This window comes from Leptosomus discolor, chromosome 9 (genome assembly GCF_034619465.1).
Source record: "Leptosomus discolor isolate bLepDis1 chromosome 9, bLepDis1.hap2, whole genome shotgun sequence".
NCBI classification, from domain to species: domain Eukaryota; kingdom Metazoa; phylum Chordata; class Aves; order Leptosomiformes; family Leptosomidae; genus Leptosomus; species Leptosomus discolor.
The window spans coordinates 13,962,979-13,982,098 of record NC_141399.1 but is presented as its reverse complement, the minus strand read 5'-3'; the positions used below and the strand labels follow the sequence as shown (position 1 = coordinate 13,982,098).

The following is a 19,120-nucleotide window of genomic DNA, read 5'->3' as shown; positions in this document are numbered from 1 at the left end:
GGCTGTGATGGGGCCTGGGGACCCCCATCTGCTGGTGCCAGGGGGAGCTCTGGGGGGGCTCTCTCACTGCCTCTGCTTCCTCCCAGGGCAAGCCTGGCGATGACGGCAAACCTGGCCTCAGTGGCAAGAATGTGAGTAGGGGGAACAGGGCTTGGCTTTGGGGCTCGCCTAGGGGTCCTGGGGGCTGATGATCCCAGTACAACACAAAGGCAAAGGGAGATGTGGGAAAGAGCCCCTGCGCTCTGAACCATGCCCCTGGTCCCTGTCCCATGTGGTGCCCACGCTGGTCTGATCGAGTCGGGCGCTGACTGGCAGCCTGTGTCCCCAGGGAGAAGACGGGACACCAGGAGAGGATGGGAGAAAGGTAAGGAGCTGAGCCCCGTGTGGTCCCTGCATGGTGCCTGCATGGTCCACACATGCCCCGTGACTCCTCCCTGCCTCGGTCCAGGAGCATCATTTTGGGGTATGTGGATGGGGCAGCATCCCTCTAACTTGTTTTCCTCCCGGTTAGGGAGACAAAGGTGATGCAGGACCCCCTGGCAGAGAGGTGAGTACCTCCCCGCAGAGGAGCGAGGTGATGGGGGGTGCTGGGTACATGCCCCCACTGGGGACAGACCAGGGCACCCAGGTCCTGGGGTGACACTGCTCTCTTGGCAGGGCCGCAGTGGTGCCAAAGGCGAGCAGGGGGACAGAGGTGTGCCAGGGCCCCTCGGCCCCCCCGGCCTCCCCGGCGTCCCGGGGCAGGTTGGACCCCCAGGCCAGGTGTGTAGTCCTTGAGCCCATGGTGCCACCCAGCACTGGACCCTGGAGTCTGGGCTGCTGTGAGGTGGGCAGGACCCCTGCTCACAGGTCCCCTGGAGCACTGCCCTGTGTCCAAGGGTGCCAGGTGCCATTGTGTCCCCTCTGCATCTTCCAGGGCTCACCGGGCCTCCGTGGGGTGACTGGGCCAAAGGTAGGTGTGCTCCTGCCCCCAAGGCCCCACAAGGCAAAGGTCTGGGGGACCCTGTGCCAAAGGGGCCAAGTCCTTGGTGGGACTCCCTGCCCCCAGTCTGGTAGGGCTGGACCTTGGCACTGGAGTCGGCACCAGGCAGCCTGGCTCTGCTCCCCTTGATGCCTTTGCTGTGTTTTAGGGGGACCCAGGGGAGCCCGGGCTGCAAGGGGAGCCAGTGAGTACTCAGCACCGAACCTGACAAGCTGCAAGCACCCCAGGGTGGTGGCAACTGCAACCCCTGTGCAGGCAGCACCAGCAGTGTTGACTCTGAAACCTACTGAGGGCAGCATCAGCACTGCTCACCTCACCTACCACATCTCTGTACATCTTTTCATTCCCTCTTTCTCTGCAAACCTAGGGGCGACCTGGCAACCCTGGAGCACGTGGAGACCCTGGGACTGCAGTGGTGAGTCCCCACTGACCTGCTGGGCTAGGATGTCAGCCCCAGGGGATGGAGGACCCTCTACAGCGCCGTGGTGGGAGCAGGCCAACACTCACTTTGTTTTTAATATATTTTTATTGCAGAACATTGAACGCAGCCTGGAAGCACTTGGCATCAAGGTACGTAGTCCCTGGCTGTCAGCCTGGGGGCTGTTCCTGCCACACAGAAGCAGGAGGGGGGACACAGGAGGCAGTGGGAGACCTGAGTGACCCAGGATGGGTAGGCGGGGCCGTGGTGTGCTGCCACAGCTGGGTTGCACTTGATCCCCTGACTGGTGGCTCTTTCCTCCCTCCTAGATTTCATCCCTGAAGGAGCTCACAGGTGCCTACGATGGGAGCTCGGACTCGTTTCTGCCACTGTCTGAGCGGCTGCGGGGCCAGAAGGGCAGCCGGGGGGAGCCGGGAGAGAGGGGGCCTCCAGGCCGAGAGGTGAGCGGAGCTGGCCCAAACACACTGCCCCGTGCCCCCCTGACCTGGGCTGGCTGGGGGAAGCCATGCAGCCAGCTCAGCCCTGAGGTGCTCAGGGAGGGCTGACAGCCCCCGGCGCAGGGCTGGCTCTGGCAGCACGGCATTATGTTTTGTAGGGCTCCTTAGGCTTCCCTGGCGAGCGAGGACCCAAAGGTGACAAGGGGGACCCAGGTGCCCCCGGTCCCCAGGGCCCCACGGGCCGGGCCGTGGGCGAGCGGGGTCCTGAGGGACCACCTGGACAGCCAGGGGAGCCTGGCAAGCCGGGCATCCCCGGGGTGCCAGGCCGGGCCGGGGAGCTGGGAGAGGCTGGGCGGCCCGGTGAGAAGGTGAGTGTGTGCAGGGGTGCGGGGTGAGGGCTGGGGGACCTGGTCCAGGGGCTTGGGGACAGCCCTGTGATGGCCACCACATTGTTTTCCCAGGGCGACCGGGGTGAGAAGGGTGACCGGGGCGAGCAGGTGAGCCAGGACATGGTCCCTTCCATACCCACCCTGTGCTGTGCACCTCTTGGGGGGGTGGGTGGCTCTCTGGGGGGCAGGGGGAAGCCCTGTGGGGGGCAGGAGTGGCCATAGTGGGATGGCTCTGCTCCCCTAAGCTCTCCTGTCTGTTTGATGCTCAACCTATTTTTCTCCCCCCTCCCAGGGCAGGGATGGCTTGCCTGGCCCCCCAGGGCCCCCAGGGCCCAAGGTAGGTGATGGCTGCTGCTGGGGACCATCCCCAAGGGGTGACAGCCTGCACCCCTGGGGATGGATGGTCACGTCCAGACCCCTGGCATAGGGGCTTGGGGAGGGCTGTGCCCCTGGAGGGACCTTCCTGGGGTCCCCTGAGTGCCAGCCCTGACTGCACCCTGCCCGCAGGCAGACGTGGTAGAGGGCAGCCTGATGGGCTTCCCGGGCGAGCGTGGCCCCGCCGGACCCAAGGGAGTGAAGGTGCGTGGATGGGCAAAAAGGAGTGGGGCAGCCAAGGCAACCAAGCCGGGAACAATGTGATGAGCTGGACTGAGACTGAGGATGGTGGCGGGGCAGACATCTCCAGGGGGACAGCAGGGGCTGATGGCATCTGTCTTCCCCCCAATGCAGGGTGAGCCAGGAGCCGAGGGCGAGCGGGGACCCAAAGGAGATAAGGTCTGCGGTCGTAAGTCTCCTGCTGCCAACGGGGTGGTCCCATGGAGCAAAACCCCAGGCGGGGACGCTGCTTGGGGCACCCCCCTTTAGGTGTCAGCAGGGTTTAGGGGAGGACAGGAAGGTCCCTGCCTGTCCTGTGACCCTGCACCTCTCCCCGCTACAGGGTGAGGGTGGCCCACGGGGAGAGCGAGGGGAGCCCGGCGAGAAGGGCAGGGACGGTGCCCCGGTGAGTACTGCACTGTCCCCCTGCCTGGCGCTGACCCTGGACCCCTGCGTGGCACTGACCGTGTCCCCATCTCTTGCTCCAGGGCCTCCCAGGGGAAAGAGGGCTGGCTGGCCCTGAGGGGAAGCCGGTGAGTGGGGACATGGTGGGGGGATGTGAGCTGGGATGGGGTGAAGGTCCTGTAGTCCCACACCAGCCACCACTGGCACCAGCAGGAGCATTCGCATCTCCTTCACCCCTTTCCCCCCTGTGCAGGGCCTGCAGGGCTTTAGGGGGCCTCCTGAGCTGGGTGCCACACACTGTCAATGGGGAGCATCCTGGGGGGCAGGCAGGGCTGCTTGGGGCTGGCGGGCTCCCACTCGCCCACCGATTCTGACATAGTTTTTTGCAGGGCTTGCCAGGCTTCCCCGGCATGCTGGGACGCCCGGTAGGTATCTGTGTGTCCCCCACGTCACTGTGCGTCCCCACCTCAGCATGCAGCCAGGGGCTCTCAGCCATGGGCACTGGGTGAAGCTGTGGGGTCTCCCTGCTGCCTGGGTGGGTGCTTGGCCACAAGCTTCTTGCCAGGAGCTGACCAGGCTTGTCTTCACTTGGTGTGGGTGCTTACCAGAGCCGCTGGCACTGTCTGGGTCTCCTCTCCCAGGGAACACCCCATGCACCCACTGGGGAAAACCCACCCCTGTAGTGACCCCCATCTCTTCCTCCCTTCAGGGCAGCCAGGGAGACCCAGGACCCCCAGGACCTCCGGTAAGGAGCCACCCTGTACCGCATGCAGGGAACTGTCATGCAAGGGGGACATCAGCCAGGGCAGGCATCCCCCCAGGGAGCAGGGGTGGGGTGGCAGTGCTGGAACTGCAGTGCCCCACTGCCCCCTCCCCAGCCTGTGCCACCAGCAAGCACCACCCCAACACAACAACCTTTTGTTCCCCGCAGGGCAGCACTGGCCCACCAGGGACCCAGGGCCCAGCTGGGACCAAGGTACAGCATCAACATTGGCATCTGTGTTGGCGTCGCCACATCTGACCTGGCAGAGGAAAGCAGTGCCTTGCCAGATTTGGGGGCTGGAGGGAGAGTGACATTTTGGGACATTTTGGGCTGGCCCCTCTCCTGGATCCAGCCAGCCCTGGCCAAGAGCCCCATGGCAGGCGTGGGGACGTGGCCATGACCGTGGTGGCCAGCGGACTGAGGCGGTGGGACTGACACAGGTTCTCTCTTCACAGGGCGATCCAGGGGACCCTGGCTCCAGCATCCGGGTGAGCACCTGCTCCCTCCCCACCAGGGCCCACCTGGATCCCAAAACCCCCTCAAATCCAGCTGGCCCTGCTGCCACACACCTTCCCGCAGGGACAGCCCAGGTGCCGGCTGTGCCAGGGCAGTGCAGTGTCCCCTCTCTGACGTGGCTCTTTCCATTGCAGGGCTTGCCCGGTCCCCAGGGCAGTGTGGGGCTGCCTGGCCCCCCCGGCCCCCCTGGCCCAGGGGTAAGTATCTGCAGCCCCCTGACCTGCCTTCTGGCTGTTCCTGGTGCCCAGACTACCACCTGATTTCTGCTTACGCCTCTCTTGCAGGGCCCACCAGGTGTCCCTGGGCTGCCGGGACAAGTGGTGAGTTTGTCATCCCCACCCCTGCCCAGCTGCCATCCGTGTGGGTGCTCGGGGCTGCTTGGGGGACTGCAGGACCCCCGCAGCCCAGCCCTGCTCTTACTGCCTGCAGGGGGAGAGTGGGAAGCCAGGTGTGCCAGGCAGGGACGGCGTGCCAGGGAAGGACGGTGAGGCAGGAATGCCTGGAAAGATGGTATGTGTGCTGCTCACCCCGTCCCATCTCAAGGGGATCCCAACGGGGCTCAGCCCAGGGTGTCTGCAGCTGAGGCTGAGGGCTGTGCTGCTTGTGCCAGGGTGTGCCGGGACCTTCGGGCCCTGCTGGTCCCAAGGGAGAGCCAGGGGATGCCGGAGCCCCAGGGCAGGTGAGTGCAGAGCTGCCTCCTGGGCCAGGATGAGAGGGAGCATCCCACTGCAGCCCTTCTCACCTGCCCCCTCTCTCCTCTGTGCCCTAGGCCATCGCTGGCCCTCCCGGTGCCAAAGGTGAGAAGGTAAGGAGCCAGGGTGCAAGGTGGGGGAACACCCATCCCTGGGTGCTGCTGAAGCCCCCAGGGTGGCAGGGGTCCACAAGGGCACTTGTACCTGCTGCGGGCACGCCTGAGCACTCATGTGTCACTGCAGGGCGAGCCGGCGCTGCTGGAGGGCATGCTGCTGGGAGAACCTGTGAGTTGGCCCCATTAACCTTGCCCCCGCCCTGCCGTTGACCTCATCTCCCCCACCCCATGACTTCAGGGGGGCGAGCCAGCCCCATGGCTCTCCCTCTCCCCTAATGCTGCTTTCTCTCTGGTAGGGCTCCAAGGGCGACCGAGGCTTGCCTGGCCCCAAGGGCGAGAAGGTGAGTGCTGCCCTGGGGGGCTTGTGGGAAGAGAGCCATGGGGGTCCTGGGCTCCCCAGCTGTCTGCCTGCAGCCGCTGACCCTGCACATCATCTCCCAACCCTGCTTTTTGCTTGTTTCTCCCTGCTAGGGGGAGCCAGGAGGATTTGGGGAGCCGGGGGATCCTGGGGAAGATGTGAGTAGGAGGCACAGGGGCGCTAGGGTGTGGGTGCTGTTGGGCACGGGTGTCCTGTGCCCCCAGCACCCACCACCCCACCCTTCTTGGTGGCTTGGTGTCTTCACAGGGAGCCAAGGGCTCATCCGGAGCCAAAGGGGAGAAGGTAAGTGTCCCCTGGTCCCAGCAGAGTGGGGTGCTCCCCAGTCCTGCGAAGCCACCTTGTGAGGCATGGTGCCCCCAGCACCTCCGTGCCTGCCATCCAGGGGACACACCATGTGCTCTGGCACCATGCAGGGATCACCGGGTGTCGGTGTGCGGGGACCTCCAGGACAGGACGGGCCTCCAGGCTTGAAGGTAACCCCTGCCCCTATGTCACCCTGGCTCTCACTCTGTCCCTGACACCCAGGTGCTGCTCTGGTTCAGCCAGCCATGGGAGAAGCACGCCCCTGGGGGCTGTTTCCCTGGGCCCCATCTTTTTCCTTCCTGCTGCAGGGTGACATCGGCTTGCCAGGACTACCAGGACCACCAGGCTTAGCAGGCATCGCTGGAACACCAGGACAGCCAGGCCTGAGAGGGGACAATGGGCAGCCTGGCCCGCCGGGTCCCCCGGGAGAGAGGGTAAAGGCTATGGCTAGTGTTCAGCCTCACCAGTCTGGGTGACCCCAGACCCTCAGGCAGTGCCAGCAGGGTCCCTACAAGCCCCACCAACTCCTGGCCATGGCCCCTGCCTGCTCACCGTGTTTCCCTGCCAGGGTTTGATTGGCTTTCCCGGGAGAGATGGCACCTCCGGACCACCTGGACCTGCTGGGCCCCCAGGGCCAGCTGTGAGTATGGGGCTCTGGTGCCACAGCATACCTGGGGGGTGCAGGCTCCCCCCCTGGCTCACTCACCAGCTCAGGCAAGGTGATGGGGAGCCACCCAGCACCTTCCTGGTCCCAGCCCCTGGGGCTGGGGTTTGCTAGGGGCTCTGGTATGGGGCAGGAGCTGCTGTGGGAGCCCTAGGGATGCTTTGCAGGGCACCTGGTGCTGCCTTTCTCCTGAGGTTCACTTGCCCCTCTCCTTTCTTTTAGGGCGTACAAGGGTCCTCTGGCCTGAAGGGTGACAAGGTAGGATGGGGGCAGCACTATAGCACGAGGGATGTGGGGCCACTCCTCTCGTGGGGTGACCCTGCTGCAGCCACCCCCTGGGTGGTGCTGAAACCACTCTGGATGGTGGCATGTGGGAGCCTGCTCAGTGCTGGGCACCTGGGGCGGTGGGGGGTCTGTGGGGTGTCTACTGGCATGGGGGGCGACATGGCATGGCTGGGAAGAGCAGTGGGCAGCAAGGACAAGGATGAGCTGTTGCCTTCCATTGGCAGGGTGCCCCAGGGGCCGGGCTGCCGGGAGCCAGAGGCGAGCGTGGAGACCCAGGGCCGCGGGTCGGTACCACCACATCCCCCCTGAATCCTCACCACAGCCCCCCATGTCTGCACCACCAGGGACAAGAAATCCCATGGTGCCAGGCCCGAGGGGAGGGAGCCAGTACCGCGCCTGTCCCCAGGGTGGGATGGTGCTGGGGGTGCCTACACCCCCTTCTCACCTCCCTTTCTTCTCTCAGGGTGAAGACGGGCGCCCAGGGTCAGAAGGCGATCGTGGGCCTGCGGTAAATACCCCTCTCTCCAGCTGCACCCCCAGTCAGGCCCCTCCCTGACCACCCATTTCCTCTCTCCCATAGGGCTTGCCTGGGAACCGGGGGGAGCGTGGGGACAAGGTAAGGGACCCCGGGGTCTGGAGATCTGGGGGGGCGAATGATGCACCCCCAGGAATTGGGGTCCCCAGGCATCGCGGTCCACTCAGTGGTCTCGTGATGCCAGGGAGGTGCTGCCTGCTCCCTGCCGCATATCCTTGCTGCTTCTCATCATCTCCCCTTTCTCTCAGGGAGACATTGGGGCCCCGGGGCCCAAAGGAGACAAGGTGAGTCCCTGGGGCAGGGGTCAGTGGGAGCGGGGGCAGCAGCACTGGCCCTTCTGCTCACCTTCCCCCCTTTTCCTTTGGGCATGCAGGGCGATACCGTGGTGGTGGAAGGGCCTGTTGGAGCACGGGGCAGCAAGGGGGAGCCGGTAAGAGATGTCCCCATTCAACCTGTCCCCCTCTGCGTCGTCCCTCTTGTCCTGATGGGCAGTGGCTCTCCTGTGCACCCCCTCCCCAAGGCCCTGCCTGCCTTGCTCCTGGCCCAGGGCACATCCCAACTCTACAGGTTTGATCCTGCCCCCCTTCTCCCGAGTGTCACAGGACAGCACCCTCCACCTCTGCCTGCCAAAAGAGCTGGGAGGGCTTCTTGCTACCAAGGGACCCTCTCTTGCAGAGCACATTGTCCCCTCTCCTTCAGTCACCCCATGGACCCCTTCCCTGTCCCTGCCCTGAGGGATCTGTCCTCCCTACCCCAATGTGTGTCTGAGTGTTTCCCTGTCCCCTGACCCCTCCCTGTGTTTCCCCCTTTGCAGGGAGAGCGTGGCCTGAAGGGCACAGAAGGGGACAAGGGGGATAAGGGGGAGCAAGGCATGCCTGGAGAGAAGGTACGGGGCTGGGGGGGCTTGTATGGGGCTGGGGAGTGCTAGGGTGGAGACCACAGAGAGTAGCAGACAGGACGATGGACAGAGGGACCAGAGCATGGTGGCATCCCTATGCCCTGCCTGCTGGTGTTTGTGGGCACCCTGGCACGGTGCTTGGCACCCTGGCAAGTGGAACTGCCAGAGCTGGCCTCGAGGCCACCATGGCCATGCTGTGGCCATGCCATGGCTGGAGCTCTCCCTTCTGCCTTGTGTCAATCTGGGTTTCTGCTTGCAGGGGGCAAGGGGCGAGCAAGGCGAGAAGGGCTCCACGGGCTTCCCTGGAGCACGTGGCCCTGGCGGGCAGAAGGTAAGGGGCTGGGGATCCCTTGCTACTAGGGGGCAGTGCTGGGGGTACTGTCCCCCTTGCCTGCCCTGGCTGATGCCTTTGCCTTCCCCAGGGAGAGGTCGGAGTGTCAGGAGAGCCTGGTGAGCCGGTGAGGAGCCAAGTCTCGGTGCCGCTGCCACCCCACCATGGGGCAGGAGCAGACTCCCATCACGATATGTGCTCTTCTACAGGGCCAGCCCGGCCGTGATGGGATCCCCGGAGCCCGGGGAGAGAAGGGCGACATGGGACCCCTGGGCATGCGTGGCCCCAAGGTGGGTTGGTCACTCTGTCCACCAGTGTTGTCACAGCCAGGCCCTGCGCAGGCTCGTTGAGGCTCTGACTTCCCTCCTCCTTTTCACAGGGTGACCGGGGCATGAAAGGTGCCTGTGGCCTTGATGGGGACAAGGGCGAGAAGGTGAGTGGGTGCCCATGGGGTGCTGCAGGAGCCCAGATGGTGCCTAGAGGCTGTGGCCCTTTGGATCCCCTCCGCCAGCCAGCAGGAGCAGGGGGCTGGCTGAGGCTGTAGCTTGGCCCTGTGGCAGGGGCATGGGGTCCCCTCCTCTGCCTGCAGTTCTGGGGTGAGCATTGAGGAGCACAGGACTGACTGTCCTGCTTCTCTCCTGTCTGCTGTAGGGAGAGCCAGGGTTCCCGGGGCGCTCGGGGCTGCCAGGAAGGAAAGGAGAGCCGGTAAGAACCGCGCTGGCGCTGGGCAGGGATGGGGATGTGCGGCTGGTGGCTGATGGACATCTGCTTTGTCCCCAGGGGGAGCTGGGTCTGTCAGGACCACCAGGCATCCCCGGGAAGGAGGGGCTCATGGGACCCAAGGTAGGTCAGGGCAGTGCTGGGAAAAGCTGTGCGGGCACTTCAGCCCCCCGGCTGCCTGTCCCCAGCTGCCTGTCTCCCACTCCCTGCCTCTTCCGCTTTGCAGGGTGACCGGGGATTCGACGGGCAGCAGGGAGCCAAAGGAGACCAGGGGGAGAAAGGAGACCGGGTGAGCGGGCTGGAAAGGGATGGTATGCATTGCACCGCCTTGCTTTTACCAGGGTCTGGCCTTGGTCAGAAGCACATCAGAGTCTGATGCTCCCAGAAGGGCCATCCAACACTACTCTAAATTATGCCACTGAACTATAAGTGCTAACAAATCCCCACTCTTTAGAAGAAGGCACTAGTGCTGGTGCTTCATGGATGCCCAGCTGTGGTGTCACAGGATGCCCATAGTGTCTGCTCTGGGGCCAGGGGGCTCCAATGCCCCCAGCCTCACCCTTTGCTCTCCCACAGGGTGCCCCGGGTATTATCGGTGGCCCTGGTCCCCGGGGCAGTGACGGTGCTCCTGGACCACCTGGGCCCCCAGGGAGTGTTGGCCCACGAGGTCCTGAGGGCATGCAGGGCCAGAAGGTGAGTCCCCACCGCAAGTGGCTGGTCCCATGCTGGGTGCTGTGAGAAGGGGTCGGTGGCATCAGGAGCCATGTCCCAGCTCTGTCCCTGCCCTGCCAGCTCGCTGGCTTTGGGATCTTCCCTTGTGTTCCCCTGCCCAGGGGAAGGGAGCCTGGGGGTGTGGGACCCTGCTTATTCTGGGGCTGGGCTGAACCCATCCCCACCTGCACAGGCATCCCCAGTATGTGGGGACAGGGAAAGCAGCACATCCATGGTGATGAGGAGAGCAGAGAGGCTCTAGAGCCACCAGCGAGATCCTGAGTATATGTCCTTTGCAGGGGGAGAGAGGGCCCCCTGGCCAGTCAGTGCCAGGGGCCCGTGGTGTGCCTGGCATCCCCGGCGAGAGAGGAGAGCAGGTGGGTGAGTGGGTGCCTGGCCCTCAGTGGGTGAGCCCCAGCTGGGGCCAGCCTCCCACCTCCCCTTTGCTTGTCCCTAGGGCAGTCCCGGCACCCAGGGGCTCCGTGGGGAGAAGGGGGAGCCAGGCATGATGGTAAGGAGCTGGGAGGGAGCTGGCACAGGCTCACAGCACTTGGATCACCTGGGTGGGATGGGGCGCTGGATCTGTCCTACTGCTGCTGGTGGAGGGGCTTCCCCCACTTCTGGGCTCTGCTCCGGCACATGGGCCTGGGGAAAGGGTTTTCCTCCTCTCTAATTGCGCTGTCCCCTGTTGTGACATGGGTCCGTCGCCCCTCCACGTCCCCCGCAGGAGGAGGAGATCCGTGCCTTCGTCAGGCAGGAGATGAGCCAGCACTGTGGTGAGCATCCCCCACAACACTGCCCTGGGGCCAGGGGTCTGGCCCCCCCTGCCCCTGACCCCCTGCTCCCTCTCTCCCGCAGCCTGCAGTGGCCACTTCCCTCGGCGCCTGGATTCACGTGAGCACTCAGGTTGCAGCTCTCCCTTCCTACCCCCCTGCCCCATGCGTGTGGCACCGAAGGGGTCCTGGCATCTAGGTGTGCTGCCAGTTTTTGGGGGAGCTGCAGGCAGCTGGGACCTTCCAGGACCCTCTCGGACAGGGCCAGCATCAGCATGGGACCATGCACAGGGAGGAGGGTTGGTGCGTGGCAGAAGTGATGGCACAGCAGGGATCCCCAGGGGCAGCTGGCTCAGGATGGTGCCAACGGGGTCTGGGCACTTCCAGGGTCTGCCCGATCAAGAAGGGACCATGGGGACTGTGCCCCTTCTGTGCTTAGGTGCTGGAGCCAGGGCGGGTGGGCTTGCGGGGGCCAGGGCTGCTGGAGGGGAGGGTGGGATGGAGGGATGGGATGGAGGAGTGGAATGGAGGGACAGGGGCAAGGGGTGGGCTGAGATGAGGCGGGTGCTTTCTCTCCAAGGAGGCTGGGGGGCTCAGGCCAGGAGCAGCCTCCACTCTGTCCAGGGAGGAGGAAGAAGCATACGCCAGGAGAGGGAACATGGCCAAACAGGTGATGGAGAGCCTGGAGGATCTGCGAGATCTAGCCCCATGGGCACATGTACCTGCCCATGCCCATCGTCATCCACATCCTCATCCCCATCTCACTGGGCAGCAGCTCCTCCTGCCTGTCCCTCCTTCGGGAGGCCCCCAGCAGCCCTGGTCTGCAGTGCAAAGAGAGGAGAGGGTGTCCCCAGGTTCCCCGTCCCTGTCTGTGTACACTTGCAGGCTGCAGCAGTGCTGGGACAATGCTGAGCTGCTCTGCACCTGCAAGGGGTGGTGTCCCCCCCTGGAGGCAGGTGGGGAAGCACCCCAGGCCCCCTCCCCTCCTCTCATGCCTGGGCCGTGTCCTTTCCACTCGCAGGGCTCTTCCCCACCCAGCCTTTCCCCGCTGGCAGTGTTCATGCTGTCCCTGTGCTCAAGTTGTCACACACTGAGGAAGAGGAGGGTGAGTGTCATCCCTGTGCTTTTAGTTCCTGTTCCTCTTTTCCCCTCCTCCATGTGTGTGGCCAATCAGGCCCCTGCCCTCCACTTGCAGGCACTGAGGGATAATCCATCAGTGGCCGTGCTGCCGGTGCCAGGGGGGGAGAGGAGAGGGCAGCAAGGAGTGTGTGTGTGTGTGTGTGTGTGTGTGTGTATACGTGTGTGCTGGGGCTGTGGCTGCGGGAGCAGAACGGAGGGGATGGAGGGGGAGGCAAGGGCTGCTCATGCCCGGCGCTATCTCCCAGGGCAGGACAGGCGGGTCACACTTGACACCGATGACCTCGAGTACGAAAGCATGTATGGGGAGGAGGAAGACTACGATGAGGTTCCAGAGACGGGCATCTCAGAGCAGCCCGCGATGGGTGGTAAGCTTCCCTGCACCTGCCTGGCACCAAGGATGGAGCCACCGAGGGCGACCGCGGGGCTGCCTGGCCTTTGCTGGGGTGATGCCTCCCCATCCTCCCTGGCAGCGCATTCCTGTGCCCTCTGGCTGGGGGGATTTGGGATTTGCAGCCCCTTCGAAGGCACCCGGGCAGGGTGCATATTCCCCATCACAGCACTGTGCCGTGCATGCCGTGCAGACCTCGTGTTCCATCCCCCTCACCGAGGCCGTCACTGGTAGTGACAGGGTGTTTGCTGGGCCGGTGGGACGTGCTGCCCCTGGCAGGTTTCCTGGGCTCCTGGTCATGAGCCTTGGGAGGGGATCCCAAAGCCCCCAGTGGAGCAGGGAAGCCCCCATGGCAGCAGCAGCATGGAGTATCCCTCCGGTACCCTTCCAAGAGATGCTGTGGCCATCATGTCACCATGCCACTTCCCTCCCAGTGTTATCTCCAGCCTTTGCTGAGAACTATCCCTGGGAGGGGGCTTACCCTGAGCAGTGTCTCCTGCCCTCATGGAGATGTCCCCTCCAGCCAAACCCTGCCCATGCTCAGCTGGGAGACTTCCCCTGCCTTCCCTTCTGGGGTTTCTCCTCCTCTGCCAAGTGGGTCCAGCTGCCAGGTGCTGCTGGCTCCTGCTTGTCCTCACCATCGCCGCTTGCCCCCCGCAGCTGAGCCCTGCAGCCTGCCGCTGGACGAGGGGGACTGCCAGCGCTACACGCTGCGGTGGTACTACAACCAAAGAGTCACCGAGTGCCGGCCCTTCGTCTACAGCGGCTGCCAGGGCAACCTCAACCGCTTCGACAGCAAGGAGGAGTGCGAGCTGCACTGCGGGCAGCTCCCAGGGGCAGGTAGGCATGGCATGGCACAGCCACTGGCACCAGCAGGTCCAGCAGCATCCCAACCTGGTGCCGCAAGCTTGGCTGATGCAGAACCAGGGGGATGATGCTGGTCCCCCCGCCTCAGCTCTGACGCCGCCTTGCTTCTCTCCATAGATGGCCATGGCATTGCCGGTGGCAAGGCAGGAGGGCAGACAAAGGCATAGGCACGGGCCGTGTCTCGGCAGGCAGGGCTGCCTGGCGGCAGGACCTGGCTGCCACCCTGGCTGGGGCTGGGCTGCCCGTGGTGGCGGGGGCTGTGTGCCTACCAGCCCCCAGCAGGAACCTGGTGCTATTTCTCACGTGTCTTTTTGCTGCTCATGGGTTTTTCCTTTCATATCAGTTTTATTGCCCGTTAAGGTGAAATTTACCCCACCCCAAGGCTCTTAACCCCCTTTTCCCACCTAGAGGTTTCCTGGACTGTTCGCAGTTCGATTTTTAACTTATTTGCTGCCAATGGGATGGTGCTTGGCCCCATGCCCCCTCTCTGGTGGTCCAGGAGCAGAGCTGGGACTTGGCATGGTTGGGCTCACCTTCCCTCATCTAACACCCTTGTCCCCTTCCCTACTGCCCCATGGACCCCTAATGCCACCCCTTGCTCTCTGCCAGGGGAGGCTGCCCACATCCCTGGGCCAGGCACTGCCTCCCTGCAGGGCATCCTTCACCCCCCACCCTGCAACCAGCTCCATCTGAATAAATTTCACCTTAACCACAACCAGGGCCCAGTTCCTCTTTTGTGGCTGCGATGGTTTGGCAAAGACCTGTGGGGATGCCAGAGGCTTTCTCCATGCACCACCCTCCAGCTCGCACACCTGCCAGCAGCACATCTGTCTTTAATCCAGGGGGGCTCACCTGCAGCCCCCGGCTTGTTGGGGAAACCCTGAGAATGGTGCTATGTTAGAGAAGGTTCCTGCTCACCTACACTCACTCTCAAAGTCTTTGTGAAAGCGATGTTGGCGTCTTGGGGGCCACAGCTCCTGCCTCCCCCCAGCCCCACAGTCAAGTGGGGACATGTCTCCCACTGCCTCAGCACCCAGGGGGCTGCAGGCTGCTGGGCAGGCTTTGTGGCACCTGTACGTACCACTGCTCTCTGTGTATATCTGTATACAGCAAATGTACATGTGTACCAATGCGGCGGGGGGGGTGTGGTGTGTGTGATATTAAAGCTGCGCTCACAGGGAGATGCCATGCTTCTTGGTGCGCCGCCGGAGATACCCATGGGGTCTGGGGCTAGCTTGAGCCAAGCGTGCCCCCTGCCCACCCCAGCTGGGATGCCCTTCCCAGCTGCTCAGTGCTGGCTGGGGGTCCTCACCCCCGCCCCCAGGGACTCCCGTGCCCCATCCCCGTGCCTGGCACATGCCCGGCTGATGCAAGCCAGGCCACGACCCCCTGGCTGGGCCGTGACGTATCGGCACGCGGGGTTGCGGTGCTGCGTGATGTGCCGGGTGAATCAGCTCCGCTGGCTAATTTTGGATGCTGGGGGTGAGTTCCTGGCCATCCCCTGGAGAAAGAACAGAGCCTGCGTTATTTCCTCTCCCTGCTGCTGCCAGGGAGGCTGGCATGGGATGGGTCACTCTGTGGCCACAGGGCTGGGCAAGACCCCCAGCAGTCTGAGCCCCAGGCCCGCTTTCCCTGGCTCCTCGCCCTGGCCAGCCCTCTCACACAGGTGCCTGCCCAGCCTGAGAGCCCCTGGGTGCTCCCACAGCCACTAAGGGGGCAATTTTGGGGAAAAACCCTTCTGTGTGGGGCTCACCCCACAGCAACACCCACAGGCTGCTATTCACTGTGGGCAGCTAGCAGAGGGGCTGGGCCAGGCTGGACTGGTGCAGTGAGCTGCAACCAGTGGCATCCCAGTTGGACTGGTGCAGCTGGCTGCAAAACAGTGGCCCAAGCAGCGCTCCAGGATTGACACGGTGGGGAGATGTCGTGTCTCCAGATGTATCCCCCAGCTGGCCAGGGAGTCCATCAGGACGGCAGCGCCAAACTGGCACCGGGAGATGGCCTGGAGCCTCTTGTGGCACAACGCCTGAGGGGCTGGCACTCACCGCCAGTGCCACGGACGCCAGTCGGCAGCAATATGCATGCGTGTTTTCTCCCTTCCTTAAGTAATTAACCAAGGCTGACAGGAGCAGGAAGGCTCAATTAGATGGAGAAAAACCATCTTGCGAGTCAGATGTGACATAATTATGCCTGAGACGCCCCCCGTTCCCGGAATCCCCTCCAAATGCAGCTGGTGGAGCTGTGAGGGGGCCCACCCACAGCCCAGGATGATTTCATCTGCTATTAGGCAAAATGTATTAATAATGTTGTCCGCCCCCTGCATGTCACCATCACCCCCTCCATGGGTCGGAGGTGGAGCTGGGGACAGGATAAGAGCCAGGGCTTGGCAGGGAGAGGGCAAACCCCCAGCTTGTGGTACCCGCACCGTGAGAGCATTGCCTGAACATTGCGGGAACGAGGACCTGCTGGAAATGGTGAGGCTGCACCCTTTGGTGGTGCTTTCCAGGGGGCTTTTAGCTGGGAAATGGGTTGCAGGGGTTGGATTCTTTTCACTACCCGCTTCCCAGTGGGTAAGCCTTTGGCTGCCCAGTCCAGTACTTTCTGTAGGGTGTCACCCCAGAGATGGGTTGCAGAAGGTTGGATGCCTTTCACTGCCCTCCTTCCAGCTGGGCAAACCCTGCTGGCTGACTGATTTGGGGGAGAGGCAGCTGTACAGCAGGATTTGTGTGGCAGTGCCCTGCACCTACTCTGGCTCCCACCCCACAGCATAGCACCCTGCATCTCCTGGGGCCGGCCCTGGGACCAGGGTAGGGGACAGGGCAAAGGAAGATGCTGAGGCTCTGAACAACTCAGCGCACATGGCCGGGCTTGTGACCTTGTCAACTCACTGCCACCGACCGGCTGCATATTTTAGTCCAAGTGTTCTTCCTGGCGGGGTGGCTTTTGCCCCAGAGAGCCTGTAGCCCTGCAGGGGATGGCATCCGCTGGGGAAGACGTGGGAGGAGGAAAGCTCCACAGCCCGTCCAGCCCCGAAACCCCGGCACGTCACGCTTCCCCGGCCAAAAGGCAGGTCTGGGCTGGGGAGCAGCTGCTGTCCGCAGGCAGCTACTCCCCCTGGATGGGAATGTCCTTCTCCCTGGGTGGCAAAAGGCTGGAGAGTGTGAAATGGAGGCAAGAGCCAGTGTCTGGCCAGGGCTGCTGGAAAGGTTGGGGACACCCAGCTGATTTGCTTCCCATGTCCCCTTCAGCCTCCCCACCCCCCCACCCCCCATCCAAAAGGGGTGGAAAACCGAAGGCTTCCCAAAAGGGAGGTCAGACCCCACCACATGGCTTGCTGGCGCAGGGCGTGGAGGGTCTCTGCGTGTGGCACCCCGGCAGGGAAACATCCTGCCTGGGGGGCTGCAGGGCCACGGCAGTGATAGAGGGGTGATGTTTAGCACTGGCTGCATGCTCCCTGCAGGCGCTCCTGGCCGTGCTGCGCTGCAGGACACTGCTCACCTTCCTGGTGGTCCTTGGGGTGCCAGCAAGAGCCTGGAAGGGGCTGAGCCACGAGCGGCTCTCACCGGCTCCTCGAACTGGGGATGGAGACAAGCTGACAAGGCAGGAAACCACCGGTGCTAATGCGATGCTGCCGGGTCCCTCTGAAATGAGGAGGGGCGACCACAGCTCTGGGGAAGGGTCTTATCCTGACAAAACCAGCCCGACGCTGCTAGAGGAGTCAGCAAGAAAAGCATTGCCCTGGCCGATGAGCCCAGCTGCCAAGAGACCTGCTCCCGGGAAAACGATGAGAAAGGTGTCCCTGTCACTTGATGTCCCCACCCACGTCCTCAAGATCCTGCTTGACCTGGCCAGAGAGAAGGAGCTGCAAGCCAAGGCGGCCGCCAATGCCGAGCTGATGGCCCGCCTTGGGCGTAGGAAATAAACCTATGAAACTCTCCAGCTGAGACACAGCTTCCTGGCCAGGGCTGGAGAGAGCAGCAGAGCTGCTGGGGGCCACAGACGGAGGGGAGCGTGGGGTGGCATCAGTGTGCCCACAGGGGACTGTGGACAAAGCGCCTCATCCTCGTGGTCCCGGTGCCCATGACAAAAGCAGCAGCCATGGGAGGATTTGGTTTAGTACCCATCACCTTGGCACCTCTGGAGAAGATACAGCTGGGTTTGCCTTCGCCAGGGCCAGAACCCGAGCACAGCTGGGTCCTAGCCCTGGACACCATGGGCATTTCGGTTCCCTGCTTGGCTCCCCACTCACCTACCACTGGGATGTCTCCAAAGGGGCCGCAGCTAGCCAGGCAGGTTTTCCCATGTGCCGCCTCTCTCTGGGTGGCTGCAGTGCACAAAACCCTCCACGAAGCTCGGCTGAGCCTTGGAGCTGGAGTTGGTGAGCGTGCACAATAAAAGGTGGCATCAAACACAACTTGTTGTGGTTTATACTGGTCCTGCACCGCTGTACACCCCTATTTTGTGTTCCCTCTCCCCACAGCTGCAGTAGGGGCACATCCCAGGCTGGGGCCGGCACCGGAGCTCATTAAACCCCAAATGAGGGGTGTCAGCCCTTGCACCGGCAGTGGGGCCAGCCCCCAGCCCAGGGTGCCTGCAGCAGCTCTGGGCCAACGGGGACATCGCGTTGTGCCGTCGTAGCCACTGTCTTCGGCAAGGCTGGGAGATAAGAGCAGCGCGGAGCAGAGTGCGGCTGCCCCGTGCAAAGTACAGGGCGGCACGGCGAGGTAGAGGCTGGGGAACACCTGCCAGGGGGCCGCTGGAGCTGGTGGGGGACACGGCCATGCTCTTCGAGGAGTATCTGCTGCAGGGTGAGTGCAGCCCCCTCGCCTTGGAGTATGTGCTGGCTTTGGGAGGGGGGCAGAAGCAATTGGGGTGACCCCGCACCCCATGGGAGGGACGTATTTCGGTAGCTGGCAAAGGGATGTGCCAGCAGATAGGTGGGTTGGGGTGAGGTGGCAAGGTGGGTAATGGGTCGTTTGCCTTCCCCACCTGCCCCAGGGCTCAGGTGATGCCAGGGCAGCGCTGGACCCCGGGGACACCTCGCTGCAGTGAGTGGGTGCCATGGGGCTGGGCCTGGGGGTTTGCAGGTGCGGGGTACAGACAGGGTGCCGGTGGCAGTGGGGACACAGGGCACGGGGAGAGCTGCCAGAGACGGTGCATCACAGAGGGGCAGGCAGTCCAGGTGACAACTGCCAGTCCCCAGGAGGGGGTTCTCCCCCGCCATCCCCCTTGTCCCTCGGGGCACTGAGCGCCTGCCAGGGTCTCCCCCTTCCCATGTGCTGCCCCACTGGCCCAACTCCCCTCCCCGAGTCCCAGTGTGCCCCGCCTTGGTTCGGCCCCGGTGTCCCCCGATCTCTCCGGTGCCCTACTCCACCCTTCCCCTGCTATTCCTAGGGTGCTCCCCCTGCTCAGTGTCCCCCCGGGGAGCCCAGTGCTCCCTCTCAGTCCCAGTGTGCCGTGTCCCCCCTTGCTGTGTCTCCTCCAGCGTGTCCCCTGGTACCAGTGTCGCGCCGCCCCCCCCCGCTCTCCCCCAGGCCCAGTGTATCCCCCCAGCCCCAGCCCCCCACCTAGCCCCGCCCCCACCTCTGCGCCAATCAGGCCACACCCTTCCCAATCGGTCCCCGCCCTCTCCTCCTGTCAGTCACCGCTCCACGCCACACCCCCACGCCCTGCCCACGGCTCTGGCCTCCGCCGGGAGCCACGTCAGGGAGGGCGGGGCCGCGCCTGCGCAATGTGGTGGGCAGCGACGGCAGTGACAGGCTGGCAGGAAGGGGCGGGGAGCAGGAAGGGGCG

General features: G+C 64.0%; 1 protein-coding gene across 1 annotated transcript in view; it reads left to right on the top strand.

The window, feature by feature from the left end:
• COL7A1 (collagen type VII alpha 1 chain) overlaps positions 1 to 19,083 on the top strand; it is a 37,954-nt gene extending 18,871 nt beyond the window's left edge. The window contains exons 63-119 of the mRNA XM_086470633.1: positions 87 to 131; positions 329 to 364; positions 512 to 547; positions 658 to 762; positions 917 to 952; positions 1,131 to 1,166; positions 1,517 to 1,552; positions 1,730 to 1,861; positions 2,017 to 2,226; positions 2,320 to 2,355; positions 2,540 to 2,584; positions 2,755 to 2,826; positions 2,977 to 3,021; positions 3,185 to 3,247; positions 3,330 to 3,374; positions 3,500 to 3,533; positions 3,888 to 3,991; positions 4,465 to 4,497; positions 4,660 to 4,722; positions 4,810 to 4,845; positions 4,955 to 5,035; positions 5,136 to 5,204; positions 5,295 to 5,330; positions 5,461 to 5,502; positions 5,630 to 5,674; positions 5,805 to 5,849; positions 5,959 to 5,994; positions 6,126 to 6,185; positions 6,324 to 6,449; positions 6,584 to 6,655; positions 6,902 to 6,937; positions 7,189 to 7,248; positions 7,428 to 7,472; positions 7,545 to 7,580; positions 7,748 to 7,783; positions 7,873 to 7,929; positions 8,314 to 8,385; positions 8,657 to 8,728; positions 8,820 to 8,855; positions 8,938 to 9,018; positions 9,108 to 9,161; positions 9,380 to 9,433; positions 9,509 to 9,571; positions 9,675 to 9,737; positions 10,025 to 10,141; positions 10,459 to 10,536; positions 10,617 to 10,670; positions 10,887 to 10,935; positions 11,018 to 11,065; positions 11,954 to 12,037; positions 12,318 to 12,437; positions 13,121 to 13,300; positions 14,594 to 14,809; positions 15,680 to 15,801; positions 16,788 to 17,238; positions 17,893 to 18,135; positions 18,926 to 19,083. Coding sequence (XP_086326759.1) covers positions 87 to 131; positions 329 to 364; positions 512 to 547; positions 658 to 762; positions 917 to 952; positions 1,131 to 1,166; positions 1,517 to 1,552; positions 1,730 to 1,861; positions 2,017 to 2,226; positions 2,320 to 2,355; positions 2,540 to 2,584; positions 2,755 to 2,826; positions 2,977 to 3,021; positions 3,185 to 3,247; positions 3,330 to 3,374; positions 3,500 to 3,533; positions 3,888 to 3,991; positions 4,465 to 4,497; positions 4,660 to 4,722; positions 4,810 to 4,845; positions 4,955 to 5,035; positions 5,136 to 5,204; positions 5,295 to 5,330; positions 5,461 to 5,502; positions 5,630 to 5,674; positions 5,805 to 5,849; positions 5,959 to 5,994; positions 6,126 to 6,185; positions 6,324 to 6,449; positions 6,584 to 6,655; positions 6,902 to 6,937; positions 7,189 to 7,248; positions 7,428 to 7,472; positions 7,545 to 7,580; positions 7,748 to 7,783; positions 7,873 to 7,929; positions 8,314 to 8,385; positions 8,657 to 8,728; positions 8,820 to 8,855; positions 8,938 to 9,018; positions 9,108 to 9,161; positions 9,380 to 9,433; positions 9,509 to 9,571; positions 9,675 to 9,737; positions 10,025 to 10,141; positions 10,459 to 10,536; positions 10,617 to 10,670; positions 10,887 to 10,935; positions 11,018 to 11,065; positions 11,954 to 12,037; positions 12,318 to 12,437; positions 13,121 to 13,300; positions 14,594 to 14,809; positions 15,680 to 15,801; positions 16,788 to 17,238; positions 17,893 to 18,135; positions 18,926 to 19,083 — 4,545 coding nt within the window. The remainder of the gene's footprint in view (positions 1 to 86; positions 132 to 328; positions 365 to 511; positions 548 to 657; positions 763 to 916; positions 953 to 1,130; positions 1,167 to 1,516; positions 1,553 to 1,729; positions 1,862 to 2,016; positions 2,227 to 2,319; positions 2,356 to 2,539; positions 2,585 to 2,754; positions 2,827 to 2,976; positions 3,022 to 3,184; positions 3,248 to 3,329; positions 3,375 to 3,499; positions 3,534 to 3,887; positions 3,992 to 4,464; positions 4,498 to 4,659; positions 4,723 to 4,809; positions 4,846 to 4,954; positions 5,036 to 5,135; positions 5,205 to 5,294; positions 5,331 to 5,460; positions 5,503 to 5,629; positions 5,675 to 5,804; positions 5,850 to 5,958; positions 5,995 to 6,125; positions 6,186 to 6,323; positions 6,450 to 6,583; positions 6,656 to 6,901; positions 6,938 to 7,188; positions 7,249 to 7,427; positions 7,473 to 7,544; positions 7,581 to 7,747; positions 7,784 to 7,872; positions 7,930 to 8,313; positions 8,386 to 8,656; positions 8,729 to 8,819; positions 8,856 to 8,937; positions 9,019 to 9,107; positions 9,162 to 9,379; positions 9,434 to 9,508; positions 9,572 to 9,674; positions 9,738 to 10,024; positions 10,142 to 10,458; positions 10,537 to 10,616; positions 10,671 to 10,886; positions 10,936 to 11,017; positions 11,066 to 11,953; positions 12,038 to 12,317; positions 12,438 to 13,120; positions 13,301 to 14,593; positions 14,810 to 15,679; positions 15,802 to 16,787; positions 17,239 to 17,892; positions 18,136 to 18,925) is intronic.
• Positions 19,084 to 19,120: the final 37 nt, after the last annotated feature.